This window comes from Nematolebias whitei, chromosome 8 (assembly GCF_014905685.2).
Source record: "Nematolebias whitei isolate Nwh7 chromosome 8, NemWhi1, whole genome shotgun sequence".
NCBI lineage: Eukaryota > Metazoa > Chordata > Actinopteri > Cyprinodontiformes > Rivulidae > Nematolebias > Nematolebias whitei.
Window position 1 is genome coordinate 2914368 of NC_056505.1, and position 21273 is coordinate 2935640.

The following is a 21273-nucleotide window of genomic DNA, read 5'->3' on the forward strand; positions in this document are numbered from 1 at the left end:
TCCAGTTTTCTGCTGTGATCCAGTTTTCTGCTGTGATCCAGTTTTCTTCTGTGTGTTTTGCACCATCTTCCTCGTCCCGCAGTTTTCAGTTGTTTCAACAAATCATGAATCAAATTCGGCTTTCAGGACAATCCTGCTCTGACCTTTGGTGCAACTTTAGCTTTTTGAAATATTTAGCCTTTTCTGACACTTTTCTCAAATGAACTGAGCTCATTTTCATCCTTCACCTCTTCACATCTGTTCACAACCTTTTACTGCTCCGTTCACGTTTTGTTCTGCTTCAGCTTCTTTCAGCTTCCTGCTGCATTTTAATAAACTTTTTCAGCTACTTTCTGCTAATTTCAGCTGTTCCACTTGCTTCTTGTAATTTCAGCTTGTGTCTGCTTTTTAGCTACTTTTCAGCTGTTTTTTTTTTTCTAATTTCAGCTTTTTTTAGATAATTTCCACTTTTTTTGTGCTCATTTCTGCTTCTTTCAAACTATTGGCCAAACATGTTCTTTCAGCTTTCTTCTGCTAATTTAAGCTTGTTGTAACTTTTCAGCTACAATTTTAGAACATTAGCTAATTTCAGCTGTTTGCAGATAAATTCAAGTTTTCCTGGGTAATTCCTGCTACTTTCAGCCCAAGGAACTTCTTTCTGCTAATTTCAGCTTGTTGTGCTTTTTTAGGCTTTTTCTGCTATTTCAGCTACTACTTAGCTTTTTTCTACAAATTTTAGCCTTTTCAGATAATTTCACATTTTTTAGCTCATTACTGCTCCTTTCACTTCCTTCTGGTAGTTTAAGCTTCTTACTGTCTTTTCAGCCATAGTTTCCTAATTTCAGCTGTTTTTAGCTAATTACTGAATTTCTGTGCTCATTTTTGCTAATTTAAACCAAATTCAGCTAAATGTGTTCGTTCTGCTTTCCCCTGCTAATTTAGACTTGTTCTTTCCTTTCAGCTAAATTTCAGCATGTTTTTAGCTAATTTCAGCTGTTTTTAGCTAATTTCAGCTGTTTTTCAGCAAGTTATTTTGCAATAAGCGTTCACGTTGCATTTTCGCAGGAAATTAAGTCTCTAGGTATTTTACATTTTATTGTTTAAACTTCTTCACCATGTTCTGGTATCGTTGCATTTAGGATTAAAACTTTGGCAAAGTTCCTTGAACTTACTTTAAAATCAGCAGAAACTTTTACGATGAAAAACAACTCATTTGTAAATGTCCGACCAAACCACCGACGTTGTGGGATCAATATTTAAAGTTTTATCCTTCGGCGTTCTCTTCAAGTTTCATTGAAATTCAGTGACTGATGAGATATTTTGCTGACAGACATTATCACCCACCTTCACCTTTCAGCAACAATAAATGCATTTAAAAGGTACATTAAATATTTAATGGAACATTTAATTGTGTATTTAATGATTTCATGATGTATTGAATAATTAAATGATACATTTAAATATTTAATGGAGCATATTTATTGGGACATTTATTGATTAAATTGGACATTTATTAATTTCATGATGTATTTAATTTTGTCACATTCCACCCTCCATACAAACATCATTTCAGTTTGTTTGAACAAAAGTCTGATGAAACTGAATGATGTTCATGTCGCAGCAGCAGCTGGAGCGGTTCTGGTTCTGGTCTCTTCCAGCTGATGGGTCCGAAGGTGGACGTGCCGGTCTACGACCTGTCCCTGATCCGGGGGCTCTGGGAGGTCCGGGTGAAGAAACACAGACAGAAACAGAAGAAGGAGCAGGAGCGGGTGGAGAGGAGCGCCCTGGCCAGGTCAGGATCTCCTCATCCATCAGCCCCAGAAAGAGGAGCTGCAGCTCGTCACGTGACCTGATGGTGGCGCTGCTGACCCGGTCCAAACCCTCAGCTGGTTCTGACAGATTTTATTAATCCAGAGACAGAATCAGATTAGGTTCAGCTGCTGTCAGAGCCAGATTAGTTTTAGATAAAATAAAGAAAACTTTAGAGATTATTTTTTGTTCTTTTTGACAGAAATATTGAATTTATTATTTATGTTTGTTTCATAGTCCAGACTTTGTTATTTTAGATGTTCATGAATCAAAACGTTCAGCTCATCCAGATTATTTCTGATTTTTTACAACTGTTCTAACTTTATTTACAAACTTCGTATTCATAGAAATACAACGAGATCCCTTTAATTTCTACAGAAACTGTTTTCAGCTGCTGGCTCCTTTAAGCCTCTTTTAGGTTTTAGCCACTGTTCTGATTCACAGCTTTACCTTCTCTGAGCTCCTTAATCCAGATTTACATTCACAAAATAAAAACAAGACCTGAAAACTGAGAGCTGGAATGTTTCTGCAGAGCTCGTTTAACTCTGAAGAGTTTACACATCTGGTTGTTACTCCGTCAGTCAATGAAACTATTTCTGTGTCTGAGTCAGACGCAGCTGACTGGAGCCTCGACAGAGTCGAGGCTAAAAGTAGAACTGACATGAACACACACGTTGTGTAACGAGTAATATGAGCACATGATGTGGAGCCAGACCTCCAAACAGCTAAAGGTCACATTCATTATAGGTAAGAAGCAGCTAAAACCTGCTCTGACTAGATAAGAAGCAGCTAAAACCTGCTCTGACTGGATAACAAACAGCTAAAACCTGCTCTGACTAGATAAGAAGCAGCTAAAACCTGCTCTGACTGGATAACAAACAGCTAAAACCTGCTCTGACTGGAAGAGAAAACAGCTAAAACCTGCTCTGACTAGATAAGAAGCAGCTAAAACCTGCTCTGACTAGATAAGAAGCAGCTAAAACCTGCTCTGACTGGAAAAGAAAACAGCTAAAACCTGCTCTGACTAGATAAGAAGCAGCTAAAACCTGCTCTGACTGGAAAAGAAGCAGCTAAAACCTGCTCTGACTGGATAACAAACAGCTAAAACCTGCTCTGACTGGATAACAAACAGCTAAAACCTGCTCTGACTGGATAACAAACAGCTAAAGCCTGCTCTGACTGGATAACAAACAGCTAAACCCCAGAATGTTTTGCTGCTGCTGCTGACCTCGTCTTCTGTGTGCACAGGATCGATCAGGAGTGGCAGTATCGGATCTACTGTAAAACTCTGAAGACCAAAGAGCTGAACCAGCTGCACCATTACCTGGAGAGATCTACGCTGAAGGATGTGCCGCCGTACAGAACTGATGCACAGGTGTACGCAGGTAAATATAACCCACGTTCACCTGAAACCAGACTAATATCACAGGTAAACAACAACACTGAGCCATGTTCAGCTGTAAATATCTGTGAGAAACCAGTTCATCCAGATGTTCACAGGTAAATGTAACCATCATCCAGCTGTTCACAGATAAATGTAACCATCATCCAGCTGTTCACAGGTAAATGTAACCATCATCCAGCTGTTCACAGGTAAATGTAACCATCATCCAGCTGTTCACAGGTAAGGCTAACAGGTAAACTTTACTTTACAGTAACTCTGCCCCGTTCACACACCGTGCTTTTAAACTGGAGCGTTTCTGCAGCAGTTCGTCTGTTCATGTACACAAAGACGGCCCTCCTGGTCTTGGAGTGGGTTTTTGGGGTACCCCCTTCAGAGGTGTGACATACTCCCCAGGTGTGAAGTCTCTACAGGTGTCTGCAGTCCAAAGATATTCTGCACTAACGACAGATACAACAAATACCAGAGTGCCGAGTGTTTTTGTGCTGAGGCTTTTCAGCATGCAGGAGCAAACCACCAACATCCTCGGTCCAAAGGAGCGTTCCTGTATTCACCAGTTTGGATGTACCGTAACTGTGATCCTGCAGCTGAGCCTGGCATCGGGGTTGCCAGATAAACATGAATGCATGTTTTAACCCCTCCTTTAGTGTGCACGTGTTCATCAAACACACCCCTCATCCTACAACACCCTCTCTCAGCTCAGAGGACGTTACAGCAACAGCACAGTCAAATTTCTTATCTGGCAACTTTGCCTGACATGGAAACGACAGTGTTTCCACGTAAACGGGCTCTTTTTTAATTTGTTGTGATAAACATGAACATGTTATCTGTGGACGGTAAACAGAAGAAAACACCAAAGAACTTTATTCAGTCTTCGGTGGCTAAATAGCTGTGAGTTGACGCTTTGGTCCAAAATACGAGTGCTTTGGTTTTTGTGATGTCACCCCTTGGACGTTATGAGAAATAATCAGCCACTTTTTTATTTATGTCCATCCATCCATTTTCTTTACCCGCTTGTTCCATTTTGGGTCACGGGGGTCACCGGTGCCCATGTCCAGCAATCACTGTGCGAGGGGCGGGGGACACCCTGGACAGGTCTCCAGTCCATCACAGGGACACATGGAGACAAACAACCATTCTCTCTCTCACCTAGGGACAATTTAGAGTTACCAATCAGCCTAACATGCATGTTTTTGGTCTGTGGGAGGAAACCGGAGTACCCGCAGAAAACCCACGCATGCACGGAGAGAACATGCAAACTCCACCCAAAAAGGCCCCCGACCGGGATTTGAACCAGGGACCTGCTCGCTGAGAGGCAGCAGCTCTACCAGTTGCGTCACCGTGTTGCCTCCGCCTCTCATCTTGTACGACAGAATTGTTTTATTTTGGATGTAAAGAGCAAAAACTCACGTAATTTGCACAAATAAACGTTTAATCTGGAAAAAGCTGTTTCGCATGCATGCAGGCTGCAGCAGCTGACTGCCGCACTGCGCTCCTGCAGCTCGCTCATACAGCTGGGTCAGTACTAGAAAAAGTATATAGAAACTTTCTACTATAAGTACAGTAAAAATAAAAATAAAGAAAATAAGTTTTAAGAAAAAAAAAATATATATATATATTAAAAAAAAACATAAGTGAAGCGTGAGAGTCACGGTGATTTTGACTGAAAACAAAACCCGTTTCTGGGTCTGAATGGTCCGGCGGGCTGCAGGGTCTTGGGACACTAACTGTCGTAAAGTCTTCCAGGTCGTTGAAGTCACCCCACATGTTGGGATATCCAAATATTAAATTCTCATGGATTTTCTTGGCGTTTGGTGAGCATGTTGGGTTTGTGTTCCTGTTAGGAGACCAGCAGCAGGATCAGAAAGTCCAGCAGGATGAGAAAGATCCAGATCAGAAGAACCTGATCCTCCAGCTGGAGGGAGAGCGTTGGGTGGTGAGTGACAGGTTTTGAATGAACCATTCTCCAAGATGTTGGTGCGTTTAAGAAACCCTTCCTGCAGGACTTTCCCCGGGAGCTGCAGTGGATGACCTACCTGCAGGAGTGGCACGTCCGGGGGACGAGGATCCGACAGCTCCCCGACTACCTGACCCTGTTCACCCAGCTCACTGTACTGGAAACTCCTAAAAACACCATCATGGAGCTGCCGCCGGAGATCGGTGAGGCTGAACCAGATTTATCAAACATTTTACCCTCTGAAACAGAACCTGACGTGACCCCGATCCTTGCCATTCGTCCTTCGACCAGAGGAAACGGTTTGAACCTTCTAACCACCGTCTGCGTCTCCAGGTAAACTGACGGAGCTCAGGGTGCTGAACCTCAGCTACAACCGTTTGTCCAGAGTCCCTCCAGAGCTCGGGGGCTGCGAGAAGCTGGAGAGACTGGAACTGGCTGGAAACCACAACCTGTCCGAGCTGCCCTTTGAGGTGAGGTGGTTTCTGAGGGGACCTGGTCCAGGTTCAGGTTTCTGGGTCATTGTTTGGGCAATCAGAATCAGAAGCAGCTTTATCGTCATTGCACAATGAAGTACAGCAAGATTACGTTCAGCCGTCCTAAAGATGGACGGAGGTGTACAGGAGCTGCAGCTTCTAACAAGCTCTGCCCTTTTTGCTTAGATAGAAAAAGTAAGACACATGAGGAGAGAGGTATAAAAAAAGATCTCTCACACCGGGTCCTTGACAGGGCACGGTTTAAGGGATCAAAAAGACCACATCACGCAACGTAGACAGACAATACATGCATGGACAACAAGACAGTGAGATTTGTTCATGGACACTTCCAGATAGTTTCCATAGTCCTGATAAGATGTTAGTGTCTCTCAGCCACAGATCTGAGCGTTCACAGAAGTTTTCGGGGGGTGAGGGACGGGGTGCGGGTGGTGGACAGAGCAGAGGTTCTTTATTGACATATCCACCAACTGAGATAAGTTGACCTTCCAAGGCCGAGCGGGAGGGCCAGGTTCAGATAACCAAGTTTGAGCAGGAAGACTCTGGTTCCTGTCTACCTTCAGTTCTGCTGGATGGTGAATCCAAACAGCCAGATGTGTGGACAATCTGCTGGTCTGTGCTTTGTTAGCTTTTCTCCAGACTTGAATCCATCATGCCGGCGAGTTCCAGGAGCTCGTAACGCATACGAGTCTGAGAGCTCGAAGCACAGATGAATCCATCACAGGAGGTGGGCAGCTTTACCATGGCCAAAACTGCTGCCGATGTCAAGTGGGACTAAAACCAAACAATCCCTGAACACGTCACTGATATCGTTTTCCATCGAAGCTTGGCAGGGCAGAGGTAGCTTAGGATCATGTCATGGTGATGATGTCATTGTATTGTCTCCAGCTCAGCAGCCTGAAGCAGCTGGTCCACCTGGACATTGCGGAGAACAGGTTCATCTCAATCCCCATCTGCACCTTGAGGATGACCAGCCTGCAGCTTCTGGATCTGAGCAACAACCACCTGACCGACCTGCCGCAGGACATGGACAGGTAACCCATCTCAACACACCTGGAAGTGAACAGAGCAGGTGTTCTCCTAGCTTCATCTGTAAAATGTGAATGAAAGGTGCAGACTTTGGTTGTGTCCTCAGGTTGGAGCAGCTCGTGTCTTTGTACGTCCACAAGAACAACTTGCAGTACCTCCCTCTGTGTCTCACCAACATCTCCACCCTCAGGATGGTCGTGGTCAGCGGTGACGAGCTCACCTGCGTCCCCACCAAACTGTGCAACAACCCAGACATCAAGTACATCAACACAGAACCCGAGGGTTTCTCAGAACGCTGTTCATCTCAAGAGACAGTCAGAGGTTCTCACTGGACTGTCCTCACGGTTCCCGATGTTCCCACAGGTTTATCCGTCTGTACGACAACTCTTCCAGCGAAAAGAAGAAGAAGAAGAAAAAGGAGGAGGAGAAGAAAAAGAAGGAAAGGAGGAGAAGATGGAGGGAGCAGGAGGAGGAGGTGAAGGACAGCAGAGAGAAAGAGTTCATGGAGGCGTACATCAGCTCGCTGAAGGACCGAGGTGAGACTCGGAGACAGAAACAAGCAGCTGAAGTTCAGCAGGATGTCGATTAGGATCAGTCCGGGTTGTTATCGCCCGCCACCAAAGGGCGTGTGCGTCTGTTGTGTTAGCAAAATATCATAGGAGCCACTGAAAGATTGAAACTCTACAGGGTGATTTGATAAAACTTCCTGGCAGTGAAGTGAAACGTCAGAACACGTCCAGTTATTTTGTTTTAATCTTCTGAATTTTCCTTGTTTTACAAATAAATAGATGCCTCTCATGTGGGACGCACCGATAACTTGTTTTATGAGCGAACTCAAGGATATATTTTGATAAAATAGCTCAAAAGGTCATGGCTCTGAGCAACAGAATTTATAAAGTGAAACGGGCCCAAACACGGAGCCCTGTGGTTCCTCCAATCAGAAGTTTATTACAGATGTTTGAGAGGAAGTTAAAACTTCTTAAAGCACAAAAGGTCTTCAGCATAATTAACAAGATGCAGACCCTGAACGCGTCTAAATTTATTTTTGAACATTTCCAGCTCATTTTAACCAGTTGAGATTTTGTTTGTCCCAAACCAGACACCGTCCCCTTCTCCACCACCAAGGTGTCCATCTCCTGCCTGCTGTGAGGAAGAGGATGAAGGTCTGACATGGTCGCTCAGTGATGATGGCACAGAGCACGTTGAGAACAAAGCAGCGGCTTGTTCGTAAGTGCTAACATGCTAACAGATGCTAAGTGCATGAAGTCGCCCAGAAGGTTCCTTCAATGTTTGTTTTAAAAATAATAATAATAATAATAAAAAAAGTTTTTCTTGGAGATGAAGAGTCATAAAAACCGTATAAATCAAATTTCAAATCCAGTTTGTCATCATCAGAACTGAAATGTACCGGTTAAAAAAAATAAAGGTTTGATTAAAGCTAAAATTAAGTTTACGACATAAATGTTAATATACCTGGATTATTGCGCATGGACTGTGTTGTATAACTGTTAATAGTTGGAATCTTTGAATTTAAGCTACAATTAGAAGATAAAACGTTGCACGTTTAATAAAACATCTGCAGTAATTTACAACGATCTAAACAGATGTGAGGAAAGAAGTTAATTAAAAATAAGCACCTGAAAATGAAATGGAGTAAAAAAAAAAAAACCCAGAGGTTTAAATTTCAGAAACTCCAGAGATAATTTTTTTAACGTCTTTATTTTTACGTTTATCATTTAATATCATGTCTGGTAATTTTCTGCAAACGTTTCCTTTGAAGACATTTTAAGATGAACTGGAGGTTCCTGCACTTTTGTGACCAAATAAATGAAAAATCATGGATTTGTTTTTAGCAACATTTACTGATTGATGTGTAAATAAATAGTTTGTTTTTTTATTATTTGTGCTGAAGGTTTGACTGAGGTTTAAAAAAATGTTATTTCTATAATAAAATGTGTAAAGTTTGTCATTTTTAGTGGAGTTTGTTCAAAAACTGGAAATAAAAAATACATTTTTACTGAAAAAGTTCAGAGTTTCTTTACTTTTTTCATCTTTTTTTAACTAAAGTTGTTTTTAAGACTTGGAGGTAAAACAATCTTCAGATGATTCATCAAAGTTTTTATTTTATTTTTGGAGGATGAAACTTGAGCTGCAACACAACGAAGAACGAGATTTTAAGATTCATTTGGTTAAAAACTATTTATGCACTAAAACATCTTGAGCACAAATATTTGGTCAAATTTAAGATAATTTGCAGTTTTGAGTCTGTCAAACTAAAATACTGAGACAAAAAGCACGGTGGTGGCAGCATCATGGTGAAGTGGACAGAAAGACTGCTCAAAGAATCCAGATGAATTATTATTAATTATTTTCTTTAAAGTCTAATTTTCAGGCTTGGTTTCCAGTGAATCAGAGAAAACCTGAAAACAAAGGAGCCACATCTGGTCTGCAGGACCTGCAGGACCTGGAAGAGCTTCCAGAAAACTGCAGGGTCTGCAAAGAGTAAAACGCATCGAAAACAAAACAGAAGAATGAGTTTCAGACAAACACGTTTTACTTGTTTCCAGAGTTCAGAGAAATCCTGAAGCCAACAACAACACTTGAAACAAACCAGAAGGTCTTTAAAACGCAGACGTTTATTGTTTTTAGACATTATTCCAAACGGTTGTTCAGAAAACGTGAACAGACGGTGGAGACGCCACTCAGCGTCTCGTCTATAAAAACAGACGGTGAGGCGTGGAGGCACGTTCAGAGAAATAAAGTGCAGCGCTCGGTGGATGTTCTGCACCACCGACACCGGAGGAGGACCGTTCGCTCCTCATGTCGTCATGGAAACCAGCAGCTAACCTGAAGCTGCTCTCACCTGCTCAGTAACAACTTCAGCAGCTCGTTCAGTCCAACCTGCTGCTGCTGCTGCTTAAACTTTATTTAAAGCTAAAATAATGAAACAAAGTCTGGATATTTTCTGATTTAAGTCTCTAAAAAGAGACAATTTGCAGCTTTTCAAACCGAACAGATGTTAAAACGTCCTTCTGACGGTTTAAAGTATAAAATTAAAACTATTTTACTAATGATGAAGCAGATTTATCTGCATTAAACTTATAAACACACTAATTATTTAATTATCTGTCAGATGTGATGAAAAAAGCTGCAAACGGTCCGATCTGAAAAACTGAATATCAGTAAATAAAAATCCTGATCAGGAAATAAAAAGGAAACCGATCAGGAGACGAACGTGATGAAACGATCAGTAACGACTTTAAATGAAATGGACTCTTTCTGGGGCGTTTAAACAGAACCGTCGGGGCAGGTCCATGTGACGGTGCTGGATAAAGCGGCATTGTCATCCTCCTCGGTAGCGAGGTGCTGCGGTCGTGTCGGAGAAACTCAAAATATAAGAAAAAAAAACGTCTGACATCGTTGATGAAAGGTTTGGTTCTGTTCAACGTCCAGGAACAAGTCTTGAAACGATCAGTCCATCTTTAACAGAACCGTTCATCTTTAATCTGCAGAACATCAGAAGGTTGTTACCATGGCAACAGCATCCTCCAGCTGTAACCACGGCGACAGGATTGTCTCTGAAGTTTCTACAAGAACGATTTGGTCTGATGCAGTAAACAGAAGTGGACAACAGTCGCACGAAAATAAAAACTAAATGGCACCGACATGAAGACGACCTGGTGGTTAAAACAAACGCACCCCGGCTGAGACGCTTTGGAACGTTAAACAAATAAAATAAAATGTGACCTTTAGGAGGAAGTTTCTAACACAGAGGAATGTTGGAGTCTCAACAAACAAAAATAAAAACCTCAAACTTTCTCTTCAGTAAATCCAAATAAAAAGCACCAAAATCTGTTTGAATAACATCTGAAAATACATTCTGTTGTCATGGTAACAAGGACGAAGCCCAGGACGTGACAATCCACAGAAAACAAACTCCTGGATCTGAAACATCCCACAGTTCCGAGCAGTTTGGTTCCTCCCTCGCGCCAACGATGGGTTGGAACAACCGAGCAAAGATTTGTGGTTCTGCAGGAGCCCGGCTCGGTCCGGGTTCTGTTACAGAGGCAGAGGGGGAGCGTTGGACCCACTGAACAACAGAAACTCTGGATCGGACAGTCCGAGTGTGATCGACGCTAACGAGACAAGAATGAGTGCTGCCATTTTGTAAGGAGCTCCGTGAAGCGTCGTCAGTTTTCTGCTGGGCAGATCAGAAACATCAGCTTAAAAAATCTGTGAAATAATTCAACGTTTGTCATTAACCGTTTAATTACTGAGGCCAAAACTTCAACGAGCGTGATGCTACTGGTGAGTTTTAAATCGCATTAGTTCATAAACGAAACATGACCGTTTCAGTTGTCGTCTCGTCCGTGGTGCTGGCCATCACAAAATATTAATGAAATTATGTTTGTGCTAAAGTACGAATGAAACCATGTTTTGATGCTCAGATGAATGTTTACCTTCCAGAAACACGAGGAACGATGTTCACGGTTTCAGTTCAGAATCAAGAGGGAACATTTATAAACTTTATGACGCTCAGCTGTTAAAGTGACTGTAGAATAATACAACCATACTTTGTACGGTGTCATTAACCGGATTCACAACACTGACATCTTAATTTGACCCAGAGTAAAAAGTCTGTTTAAATGAAGCTCCTTTTGTCGCCTCCTTTAAGTAAAATCATTTGTTTCCATAAAGTGATGACTCAGCAGCTCCTTAATGTGTGGCTTCCACATGTAAACACTACAGAGTGACGCAAGCAGCACCTAGCAAGATGGCGGCCATAAACCTCACCGAGCACAGTCGGTGGCTGATCCAGTGTTTCTCTAGTTCAGTGGTTTGACCTCCTGAGACCCAAAATACGAAGGTTCTGTGGGATTCTGGTGGGACCGGACCTGTGGCTGTGCTGGGGGCGGGGCGTAAACGTTCTCCAGTAAAACGCTCTGAATGAGTAAAAACAGGCAGCGGCGAAACGTTCCGTTGAATAAATAATCCTCCTTCAGTCGCGGCTCAGCTGTTGGGCTCTGACCCGTCGAAGCCCTTTGGTTCTACCTGCTCACCTGAGGAACGTGCTGCGAAGGACCAGGAAGTTCCTCCCACACCAACAAACGGCGCTCGGTCACATGCTCGTGTCCTGCAGGAGCGGCTCGATGTCCTCCGGGTCGCTGGTGGGCGTGGTCAGAGAGCTGCCGTTCTGAGCGTGTGCGGCGGCGACGCTGCTGCCGGTGGCGGAGCAGCTTTTGCTGTCGGTCGATCGACGGTGCTCGGGGATGAAGATGGCGACGAAGACGGCGATGAGGACGGCGCACGCTCCGAACAGGAAGGGAGGACCCGGAATGACGGACTTCTGCCGACAGAACCCAAAAAACAAATCTGAGAACAAAAACTGACATTTATGAACTCCTCGTACTTTCCCTGGAATTTATTTGTAAATGATCACCAACCGCTTGTGTTCGCCTGTTAGCAAAATATCTCATGAACCACTGGACAGATTTCAGTGGAACGTCAAGATGGCCGCCGCTGCCAACTCCCCCCATGAAGCACTAAAATACCAACAAGTGAGTCCGATTTACAGACATGGAGCTGGAGTTGGGGCTGGTAGTAGCTGAGAGTCATCACCAGATCAATAACGTTCCGTCTTATCTTAACACATCAAACATTAAAACTGAGACTTTATTAAAACTCTTTTCAACACATCTTAACTTAAAACTGAAAGGTGGCGGGAGACAACAACCACACCTTTAAGTTGTTAAAAGCATCCGTTCAAAAGAAAAGTTTTAGGCGTTTAAAATCTTAAATTAAGTTTTGAGAACCTGATTTAAGATTTTGAGCGTTCTGAGCCACCGTACATGATTTCTTATGAAAATCAATCAATAAATCTGTCTCCCAGAATAAAACGCATCGATGTGAACGAAGCGCAGACCGTCCGTCTGGTTCAGTGACTTAAATAAAAACTCGTGGACCGCGCCGGCACGTTTGATATTTAGAAGCTCCAAACTTTTCTAAAAACTCCTGAAAAGTTCCTGGAACTGGTCCAGAGTCTGATCCCAGTTTCACCAGTTGCACGTTCATGAATGAGATCAACAGTTGGAGGTTTCCCTCAGTTATAAAATGTTTTTTATTTTACTTTAATGAATCCTGGGTGGAGAAACGAGTACTGAAGGAAGTTAGTGCTGACGGTTCACGTGTCAAAATGACTGCAGGAACAGAGTAAACACAAACAACACAAACACAAACAACACAAACACAAACAACACAAACACAAACAACACAAACACAAACACAAACAACTTCTTGTTGAGACGAGACGCCGTCTGAGTTTCAGCCTCTTTAAAACGATTCTGGTGAATAAACTAGAACAAATAAAGATTTCAGCTGAAGGTCACTGACCTGTAAACAAACAGGTGCTGTGTGTTCACCTGGAGGTGTGTGTGTGTGTGTGTGTGTGTACCTCTGTGTCTTGTGTCTGAGCCACTGGCGGTGTGTCGTTCAGCTCCACGTTGAACAGGAAGAAGATGAAGCCGTACAGAGCCGGACCCAAACCGTTACAGAGACCTCTGATACCTGTGATCATCCCCTGGACCACACCTGAACACACAAAATCAATACCTGATCAGCTGATTGATGCGAGGTGACCCTGGTTCTGAGGCAGGAGAACCAAGCGAATACCGAGCTCACATCCAGTCCATGTGGTTTCCATGACAACTTTAAAAACTAATCGTGGAGACAAATCCAGTTTTTGTCTCCCCGACTGGACGGAGACAAAGTGCAGCTCTGACGCTGCAGGAGGCCAAACTACGAAGTGCAGCTCTGACGCTGCAGGAGGTCAAACTACGAAGTGCAGCTCTGACGCTGCAGGAGGTCAAACTACGAAGTGCAGCTCTGATGCCGCAGGAGGTCAAACTACGAAGTGCAGCTCTGACGCTGCAGGAAGTCAAACTACGAAGTGCAGCTCTGATGCTGCAGGAAATCAAACTACGAAGTGCAGCTCTGACGCTGCAGGAGGTCAAACTGATTGAAAATTGATCTCAAATTTACAAAGTAAATAAAACCTGCCCACATGTGCAGCGTACAAACCAGGCTGAGCTCACCTTGCTCGTCAGCCGCGGCGTTGTGAGACACCAGAGCTGAGACTGCTGGGAAGGTGATGGAGGACATGGCTGCAAGTGTCCCTGCGGCCCACATCATCCTGAGAGGAGAACAGAACCGACAGTCAGGAAAACGACTGACGGCTCTCAGAACTGACCCGGAGGGTGGACTCACCAGGGCTCCGAGCCGAAGGCGTACCACAGCAGCTGGAGGATCTGGAAACCCAGTCCGAGCAGAACCGTGTTCTTCTTACCGATGGTCCTCATTAACACGCTGAGGAGGAGCGTCTGACGGAGACACAAACACAGCTTCATCCTTCCTGAAACCTCCTCTTCCTCACCTGAGTCACAGAATCTTCAACGTTCCAACATTAAACCTCTCAAACATCTGAACACGTCTCACCTGCAAACACTCAACACGTCACAACCTGTGTGTGCGTGTGCATGTGTGTGTGTGTACCTGGGCGATGATGGAGAGGATTCCCACCATGGCGATGAAGCCGGCGATGGCTTCAGATGAAAACTGGATGACCTGAAACAGAAAAACAAAGACCTGCTGATGGTGGAAACAAACGCCTGCATGTCATTCACATGTCGTTCACATGTCTGAGCTGTGAACACGCTGCTGAAGAAGAGGCTGCTCGTGTTCGGTAAACGATGATTCATCACATCTTTGTCTTTATTGTGTTCGTAAGTAATGAAAACGATGGTAAAGAATAAAGACTGTTCAAATGTAGACTGACATTAAATGAGCAGTTCAAATTAAACTTTATTATTTTATTCATGAGGTTCATGTTTCATGACGTAACATTTGTCACCTGAAGAACGTTGAATTCATTGGTGGACCAACATTTTCATAAATAAATGAAAAACATTGTAAACGTCACAAAAATTGACAAATTTCAGCAAAGTTACAGAAAAAACCTCTTTCAGGACAGTTTTGTTTTAAAAGATGTTCAGCAGCTCAACGTGCATGTGTGTGAGTGAGTGAGTAAGTGTGTTACCTGCTTCAGGTAGAGGAAGAAGCTGGAGTACTGTCCGGCTTCAGGCAGGTAGGACAGGAACACGGTGACACAGATCAGCAGCACCGTGGAGTCTTTACCTACTCGACGCAGCGACTGAACACAAAATCATCCAAATCAATCTGTCAATCGAGGAGCTGCTCCCTCGGAGTGGGCGGTTCGATCGGTTTTCAAGTTTCTGTTGGACGAAAACGGGCCAAAGCCTCGTTAAACTCACGGAGAAGGGGTCGGCCTGCTCCCAGGAGATGGGGAACCCCCAGGACGACAGTCTCATCTTGTCCGGCAGAGACTCGGGGACCAGGAAGAACACGAAGGCGATGTCGGCCACAGCGATCACCGTGGCAACCAGGACCACCACGCTGTCTCCGTAATGAGCGGACAGGTAGGCCCCGATGGCCGGGCTCGTCACCAGACTGGCAGCGAAGGTCGCCGACACCTGAACAGAATTTAATTCAACGAAAAATGTTAAATCCCGTCATCTGGACCAGTTTCTTTAAGTGAGACACGTTTCGTCCCCATCCAGAGGACTTCCTCAGTCTACGACCTGCCAACCACATCTGTCCCACAGTTAGCCTTCACTGCTGTGTTTCAACACGACCTCCTCTTGGAATCTCAGAAGGAGACGTTTAATGTGCAAACACACCCATCCAAAACAATCCATCATGTGCAAGGGACGTTATTACGTATTAATAATTTAATTCAGTTTATTTCTGTAAATTCAAAAAGGTTCAACAGAAGTCGTCTCAGGGCACTGAACAGAATCATTCACACTTTATTAAAAACAATTAATAAAAGTTCTCTATCTCAGGAAGCAGCAGATTGTGTTGAATCTTCACTTCGTCACAGTCTGATCCTGAGCGAGCACAAAGGAGACAGTGGAAAGGAAAAACTCCCTTTAACAGGAAGAAACCTCCAGAAGAAGCAGCTCAGGACGAGCGGACATCTGCTTCAACCAGCTGGTTTGAGAGGACAGGAAGGACAAACAAACAGAATTAAACTAACATAAAAATATTAAAAAATAAACAATTGGTTTCAGCAGCAGAGACTTCTGACGGTAACTGCTCTCTATATTTATTTTAATACAAAATATAAATACATGTTTTTATTTCAACTGGGGTTTTATATCATGAAAAGAGAAAAATAATCCTGAGGGTTTCAGACCCGCCTAAAGTCCTTGAAAGGAACGACGCAGGAACAGATTCACGCCAGCAGGGGGCGGTGCTGTTTCATTCATCAGTTACTTGTACAGGACTCAAACTGCACGTGTTCATTTATCTTAACCAGCTTTATATCATAAAGAGCCTGAACATCTAAACATGGAGCAGGTCAGGAGAAAAACCTGAATGTGGGATCACACCAGGTCCAGGACCACGTCTGCTCCTGTTTGTGTCGTTACACTGACCACTCTGCTGTGAGGTGTGTGTGTGTGTGTGCGCGTGTGTGTGTGTGTGTGTGTGTGTGTGTGGTTACAGTTACCAGTCCATATGCCGTGCTTCTCTCATGCTCCTCTGTGATGTCAGCGACGTAGGCGAAAATCACCGAAAAGGTTACGGAGAAAATCCCTGAGACTGAGATCAGAGCGAAGTACCACCTGAAGACACACACACCTTTAAATTAGACCTTCACTTCACCACTTGCTCTCGATGAGATCGGATGCTTCCCTCCCTCCCTCTCTGCTTTGCTGCTGTCTGTCTGTGAAACTGCTTCTGAGCCTCTCTTGTATCTTCTGAAACATAATTATAGACTTGTTCTGACCAGTTGGTCCCTCAACTCAATTTACAACATTTCTTCTAGAGAAGACAGACTTTAGGAGAGCCGATTTGCCCTGTTGGCACGCACACAGCTGGATATCTCATCGACTGGAAGACTTGATGTGTCTATCTCTGCTGCCATCTGTGGATTTTAAGGACGCATATTTAATTGGACTTTCGATAACTGGTTCCTGCTTTTTTTGGATTCAGCTGGTGCTGGTTTTATCTACAATCAAGGAAGTCATCAGAAGCAAATTTGGACCCGATCACGCTGCTTGTCTTTATGATGGCTTGGTTCGTGCCTCGAGTACCCAGACTCAAATGCTTTGGGCTGAATGGATCAGATCTTGGGGATTTTACTCAGTCACGTTCCATCGGTGTGGCCATGTATTTTGGACATTTCGAAACCGAGTGGACCAACACAGACTCAAGGTTGATGTCATTAAGTTCTGCCTGTCCCCAAAACAACTGTGTGTTTATCTAAGTTTTGGTCGCCTTGGTGTCCTTGAAGGCCATCTTATCTGAATTCACCTGGAGAACATGTGATCTGATGCTCACCACCCCCTCCCTGAGGAATTTCCAACTGATAACCAGATGAAACCAGCTGAATAAACTTTGTGTCATCATTTCAGGACTCTGGATTGTCAGGGGTTATTCTCGGCCATTCCTCGACATCCCTGGAGAATGTTTATGGATCTCACCGGAGAACATTGGCTGATTATTACATATTTATCAGAACTCTTACAGTGACCTTGAGAGCATCTATGAACATTGATGACTGCTCTCATCTCCCCCCTCTGCAGATTGTCTATGTAAATATGTGCTTGTTTGTGCAAGATGTTTTTTTAATTTGAAATCAGGTCTCTCTTGTAAATGAGTCCTCGAGGCTCAATGGGATTTACCTGTATAAATAAAGGTTGATTGATTAATATTAGGTGTTTTTTCTCAGGCAGGAAAAAAAAAGTCTGATAGGAATTGTTTTTGCCTCCAACTCCTCCATGTGTCCAGTTAACCACTTTTTATTGTTTGTCCAATCAGGTCTCACTTGTAAATGAGTCTTCGAGGCTCAATGTGATTTATCTGTTTAAATAAAGGTTGAATGGAAAAAAGACTGCAGCTGATTCTTATCGGTTTCATTTGATCAATTATTTATTTAATTATCTTAACCTGCACGTCTTCCTCACACCGAGTCATTTATTTCAGGTGGTTCAGCTTCTACAGACGTTACGGTAGCCTAACGACCCGCGGGTCGAGGCTGAAACACCAGAACATCACCAACAGCTGAGAAGAAGCGTCTCCACCTGCTCAGACTCATTCAAACGTTTGCTTCACGTGTTCACAGTCAAAATAAAGCCCGAGCACAAAACTCATTCCAGTTAAAATCTGACCTGGGAGCAGCTGAGCCCAGTCCGACAGAACCTCTGGAGTCCTGCTGGTCCGTCCACCACGGCACTCTGACAACTCGCTGACTTTATCGTTTATCTCATCAAATTAAATCTTTTTACTCTGCGTCATAAAAAGTGAATGATGTGAATTAAACTCAGTTTTATGAGTAACAGAAAATCAGCATTTAAAAGTAAAATAAAGACTTTTTAAAATATTAAAAACGGTGTTTCCTTTTCTTTCCATTCCACCTGGAAATAAACGCAGAACCTCTTCAGGTCTGAGTCCAACGCCATGAAGAAGATTTCCTTTAAAGACAAACGTTGGTTTCAGTGGAGATGTTGAGACTTCTGATGACTTCTTTACGTTTTAAATTCAAACAACAACAACAACAACACCCTCCGCCTCTCTCCGGTGGTTTGACAGGCACGTCCCTCAGGGAGGAGACCCTGGATCAGACCCATGTGGTCTGGGAACACCTCAGGGTCCCTGAGAGGAGCTGGAGGTCTGTGACCCGACCACAGGGAAGGAGAAGATGACCCCCCCTGTTGAAGACTCAACATCTGTGTGACGTCGCCTGAAGGCAACACTTTCACCTCCATGATTCATCGGACCTCACGTCTGTCAGAACCGACTGACCCAGAACATTTATTAACCTCAGTCTAAAATCTGTCAGAAGACAAAACAACACGTGAAAATATTAAAGTCCAAGCCCGACTGGTTGAGGTTCTGCAGCCTGAAGCAACGAGCTTCAGACAGGTCCAGACTACGGACAGAACCGTCAGACGGGTCTGTTCTCAGACCGTCTGCCGCTCTGGTGTCTGAGAAAACCATGAAGATCTGCAGACAGGAGGAGGACCCCTGGGAGCAGCAGGAGCAGCTCACATGAGGAGCATGTGACGCTTCAAAGTGCAGCAGCCGAGCTCTGGATCAGAACCGCAGCTGCAGACAGAACTAAACAAATACAGTTTGAACTCGTTAAATTAACGTTCTGTCTTTAAGATGGTGGAAAAGACGCAGCTCATTAAACCTCCAGGAGCAGAACTTCAGATGATCTCTGATGAAACGTTCCATGTTTTTCACTCGGAGTCCTTCAGAAACATGAATAAATAAACCTGAAGGTCACGTCTGCGTAGAAACACAAGAAGCTGCTCGTAAAGTAACTGGATCTGACCTGGTGCCAGCCGTTTAACCAGAATCACTTCTAGGAACGGTCCAGCAGAACCACCAGGTAACAGACAACAACCGTACGGTAATTAAGCTTCAGCCTCCGACACCAGCCTGGACTGGGAGTTTACAACACAAACAGAATATTTGAGTAAAAACACGTTCGATTAAAATGCACTGACGATAAAACTTTACAGAAAAAAAGACCAAGTTTGGATTTTGGTTCTACTTTTAATCTCAAAATAACTTTCGGACATTTTGACTTTAATCTTGGATTATTCTTTAAACTTTTATATCTAGAAACAAAAACATCTTATTTTTCCCTCTTCAGATGTCCTCCAAGAGAGTCCTCCTCCAAGTGTGTCCTCTGTCCTCACTCTTGTCCTGTCCTCACTCTGTCCTCTGCATCCTGCCCTTTGTCCTCACTCTTGTCCTGTCTTCACTGTCCTCTGCATCCTCTGTCCTCACTCTGTCCTCTGTTCTCACTCTGTCCTCTGCATAGTCTGTCCTCACTGTCCTCTGCATCCTCTGTCCTCACTGTCCTCTGCATCCTCTGTCCCCACTCTGTCCTCTGTATCCTCCGTCCTCACTCCAACTACCTCCATGTCCTCTCTACCTGCATCCATGTATCTCCTCTTTGTCTTTTTCCTGCAGCTGCATTTCTAACATCCTTCTACCAATATACCCACTGCCCCTCCTCTGGACATGTCCAAACCACTGCCCCTCCTCTGGACAGGTCCAAACCACTGTCCCTCCTCTGGACATGTCCAAACCACTGTCCCTCCTCTGGACATGTCCAAACCATCTCAGTGTGTCCTCTCTAACTTTATCTCCCAGTTGTTCAACCTGTGCTGCACCTCTGATGATCTTCTCCATCCTTGTCTCTCCTAAGAAGAACCTCAACATCTTCATTTCTGACACTTCCAGTTGTCTCCTGTCTTTTTGTCCATGTCTCTGTCTCCAGACCAGAAAACATTGCTGGTCTTGTAAACCTTTCCTTAGACATTGAAACTGTTCTGCAGAACCAACTACAAGAATATCTCCAGAATCAAAACTTTGGGATGTGGACTCACCAGGGGCTGATCCTCATGAAGGGGATGGGGGCGCAGGTGAAGAAGACCGTGACGAGGAGGAAGGACTTCCTGCCCCAGGTGTCTGACAGCGCACCAATCAGAGGAGCCGACAAAAATGACAGGAAGCCCTGCGCCGCCGTGGCGAGAGAGGAAGGTTAGAAACAACATTTGAATCATCTGCTGGTTAGATGTTCAACTGTAAAGAGCTCGTTCTTCCAGATTAAAGCAGCTTTGACACACATGAGGGGGGCGTCACCAGGGACTGGACTTTATGAGATTAGATTTATAATCTGTCAGGAAATAAAACCAGCAGCAGTTTGACTCTGATAAGCAGCTGGTTCTGGGTCCAAACTGATGAAAGGTGCAACAAACTGAATCCGACCCGACGGGTCCATAAAACCAGAAACAGAAGAACAAAGTTCACGTTTCATTAGTTGTTCAAACAGAAACAGTGACGTCCATCCCCTGCTGGTAAATGTGGTTTTTAATCCCACTTAGTGTTTACGGACGTTTTCAGAACGTTATCGGTCATCAGGACGCGTCTGTCTGCCCAAACGGACCGACAGAACCCAGATCAGCGGTCAGACCGTCTCAGAGTGCAGATCCAACTGGTGCTACACCTTCAGCTCATCTGAGTTTACTTTAGCTGCTCTTAAAGCTGAACATGCTGCTGTCGAGATGAATAATCGTTTATCAGAAGCAAAAATAAAAACTGTTAAACAGAAAGAAAATGATCTGAGTGTCAAAGTTCATGCTCAATCATCCAGGTACAAAATCCAATAATGGTCAGTCAGGTCGTCTGGACGGTTTCTTTTTTTTTATTATTTTTATTTTGTGCCGAGACGTTTCACCCTCCATCTGGAAGGCTTCATCAGTCTGAGGAAACACCAAACAAAACTGACACCCCCTCATTACTCCAAAGTGGAAAAAACAGTTATGCTGCTGCTAAAATGGCCTCAGGTGCCCGCCCTCTTCCTCGACAACAGTATAAAATCCATTTTATACATGGATTATTACATGATGGATGGATGGGGCTGGACTGGGCTGGACTGGGCTGACGGACGAACGGACGGACGGATGGATGGATGGATGGATGGGGCTGGACTGGGCTGACGGACGGAC

General features: G+C 44.0%; 2 protein-coding genes across 2 annotated transcripts in view; one reads left to right on the forward strand and one right to left on the reverse strand.

Annotated features, from left to right (window-relative positions):
* lrrc2 (leucine rich repeat containing 2) overlaps positions 1-7986 on the forward strand; it is a 9094-nt gene extending 1108 nt beyond the window's left edge. Inside the window, exons 2-10 of the mRNA XM_037680131.1 lie at positions 1604-1771; positions 3037-3173; positions 5035-5126; positions 5194-5350; positions 5481-5617; positions 6527-6672; positions 6774-6926; positions 7031-7203; positions 7767-7986. Coding sequence (XP_037536059.1) covers positions 1641-1771; positions 3037-3173; positions 5035-5126; positions 5194-5350; positions 5481-5617; positions 6527-6672; positions 6774-6926; positions 7031-7203; positions 7767-7816 — 1176 coding nt within the window. The 5' untranslated portion in view covers positions 1604-1640 and the 3' untranslated portion in view covers positions 7817-7986. The remainder of the gene's footprint in view (positions 1-1603; positions 1772-3036; positions 3174-5034; positions 5127-5193; positions 5351-5480; positions 5618-6526; positions 6673-6773; positions 6927-7030; positions 7204-7766) is intronic.
* Positions 7987-11386: 3400 nt separating this feature from the next.
* mfsd14bb (major facilitator superfamily domain containing 14Bb) overlaps positions 11387-21273 on the reverse strand; it is a 19524-nt gene continuing 9637 nt past the window's right edge. Inside the window, exons 4-12 of the mRNA XM_037680132.1 lie at positions 20152-20279; positions 16254-16368; positions 14995-15213; positions 14760-14873; positions 14216-14287; positions 13931-14043; positions 13759-13856; positions 13119-13255; positions 11387-12014 (exon numbers count right to left, since the gene is read on the reverse strand). Coding sequence (XP_037536060.1) covers positions 11787-12014; positions 13119-13255; positions 13759-13856; positions 13931-14043; positions 14216-14287; positions 14760-14873; positions 14995-15213; positions 16254-16368; positions 20152-20279 — 1224 coding nt within the window. The 3' untranslated portion in view covers positions 11387-11786. The remainder of the gene's footprint in view (positions 12015-13118; positions 13256-13758; positions 13857-13930; positions 14044-14215; positions 14288-14759; positions 14874-14994; positions 15214-16253; positions 16369-20151; positions 20280-21273) is intronic.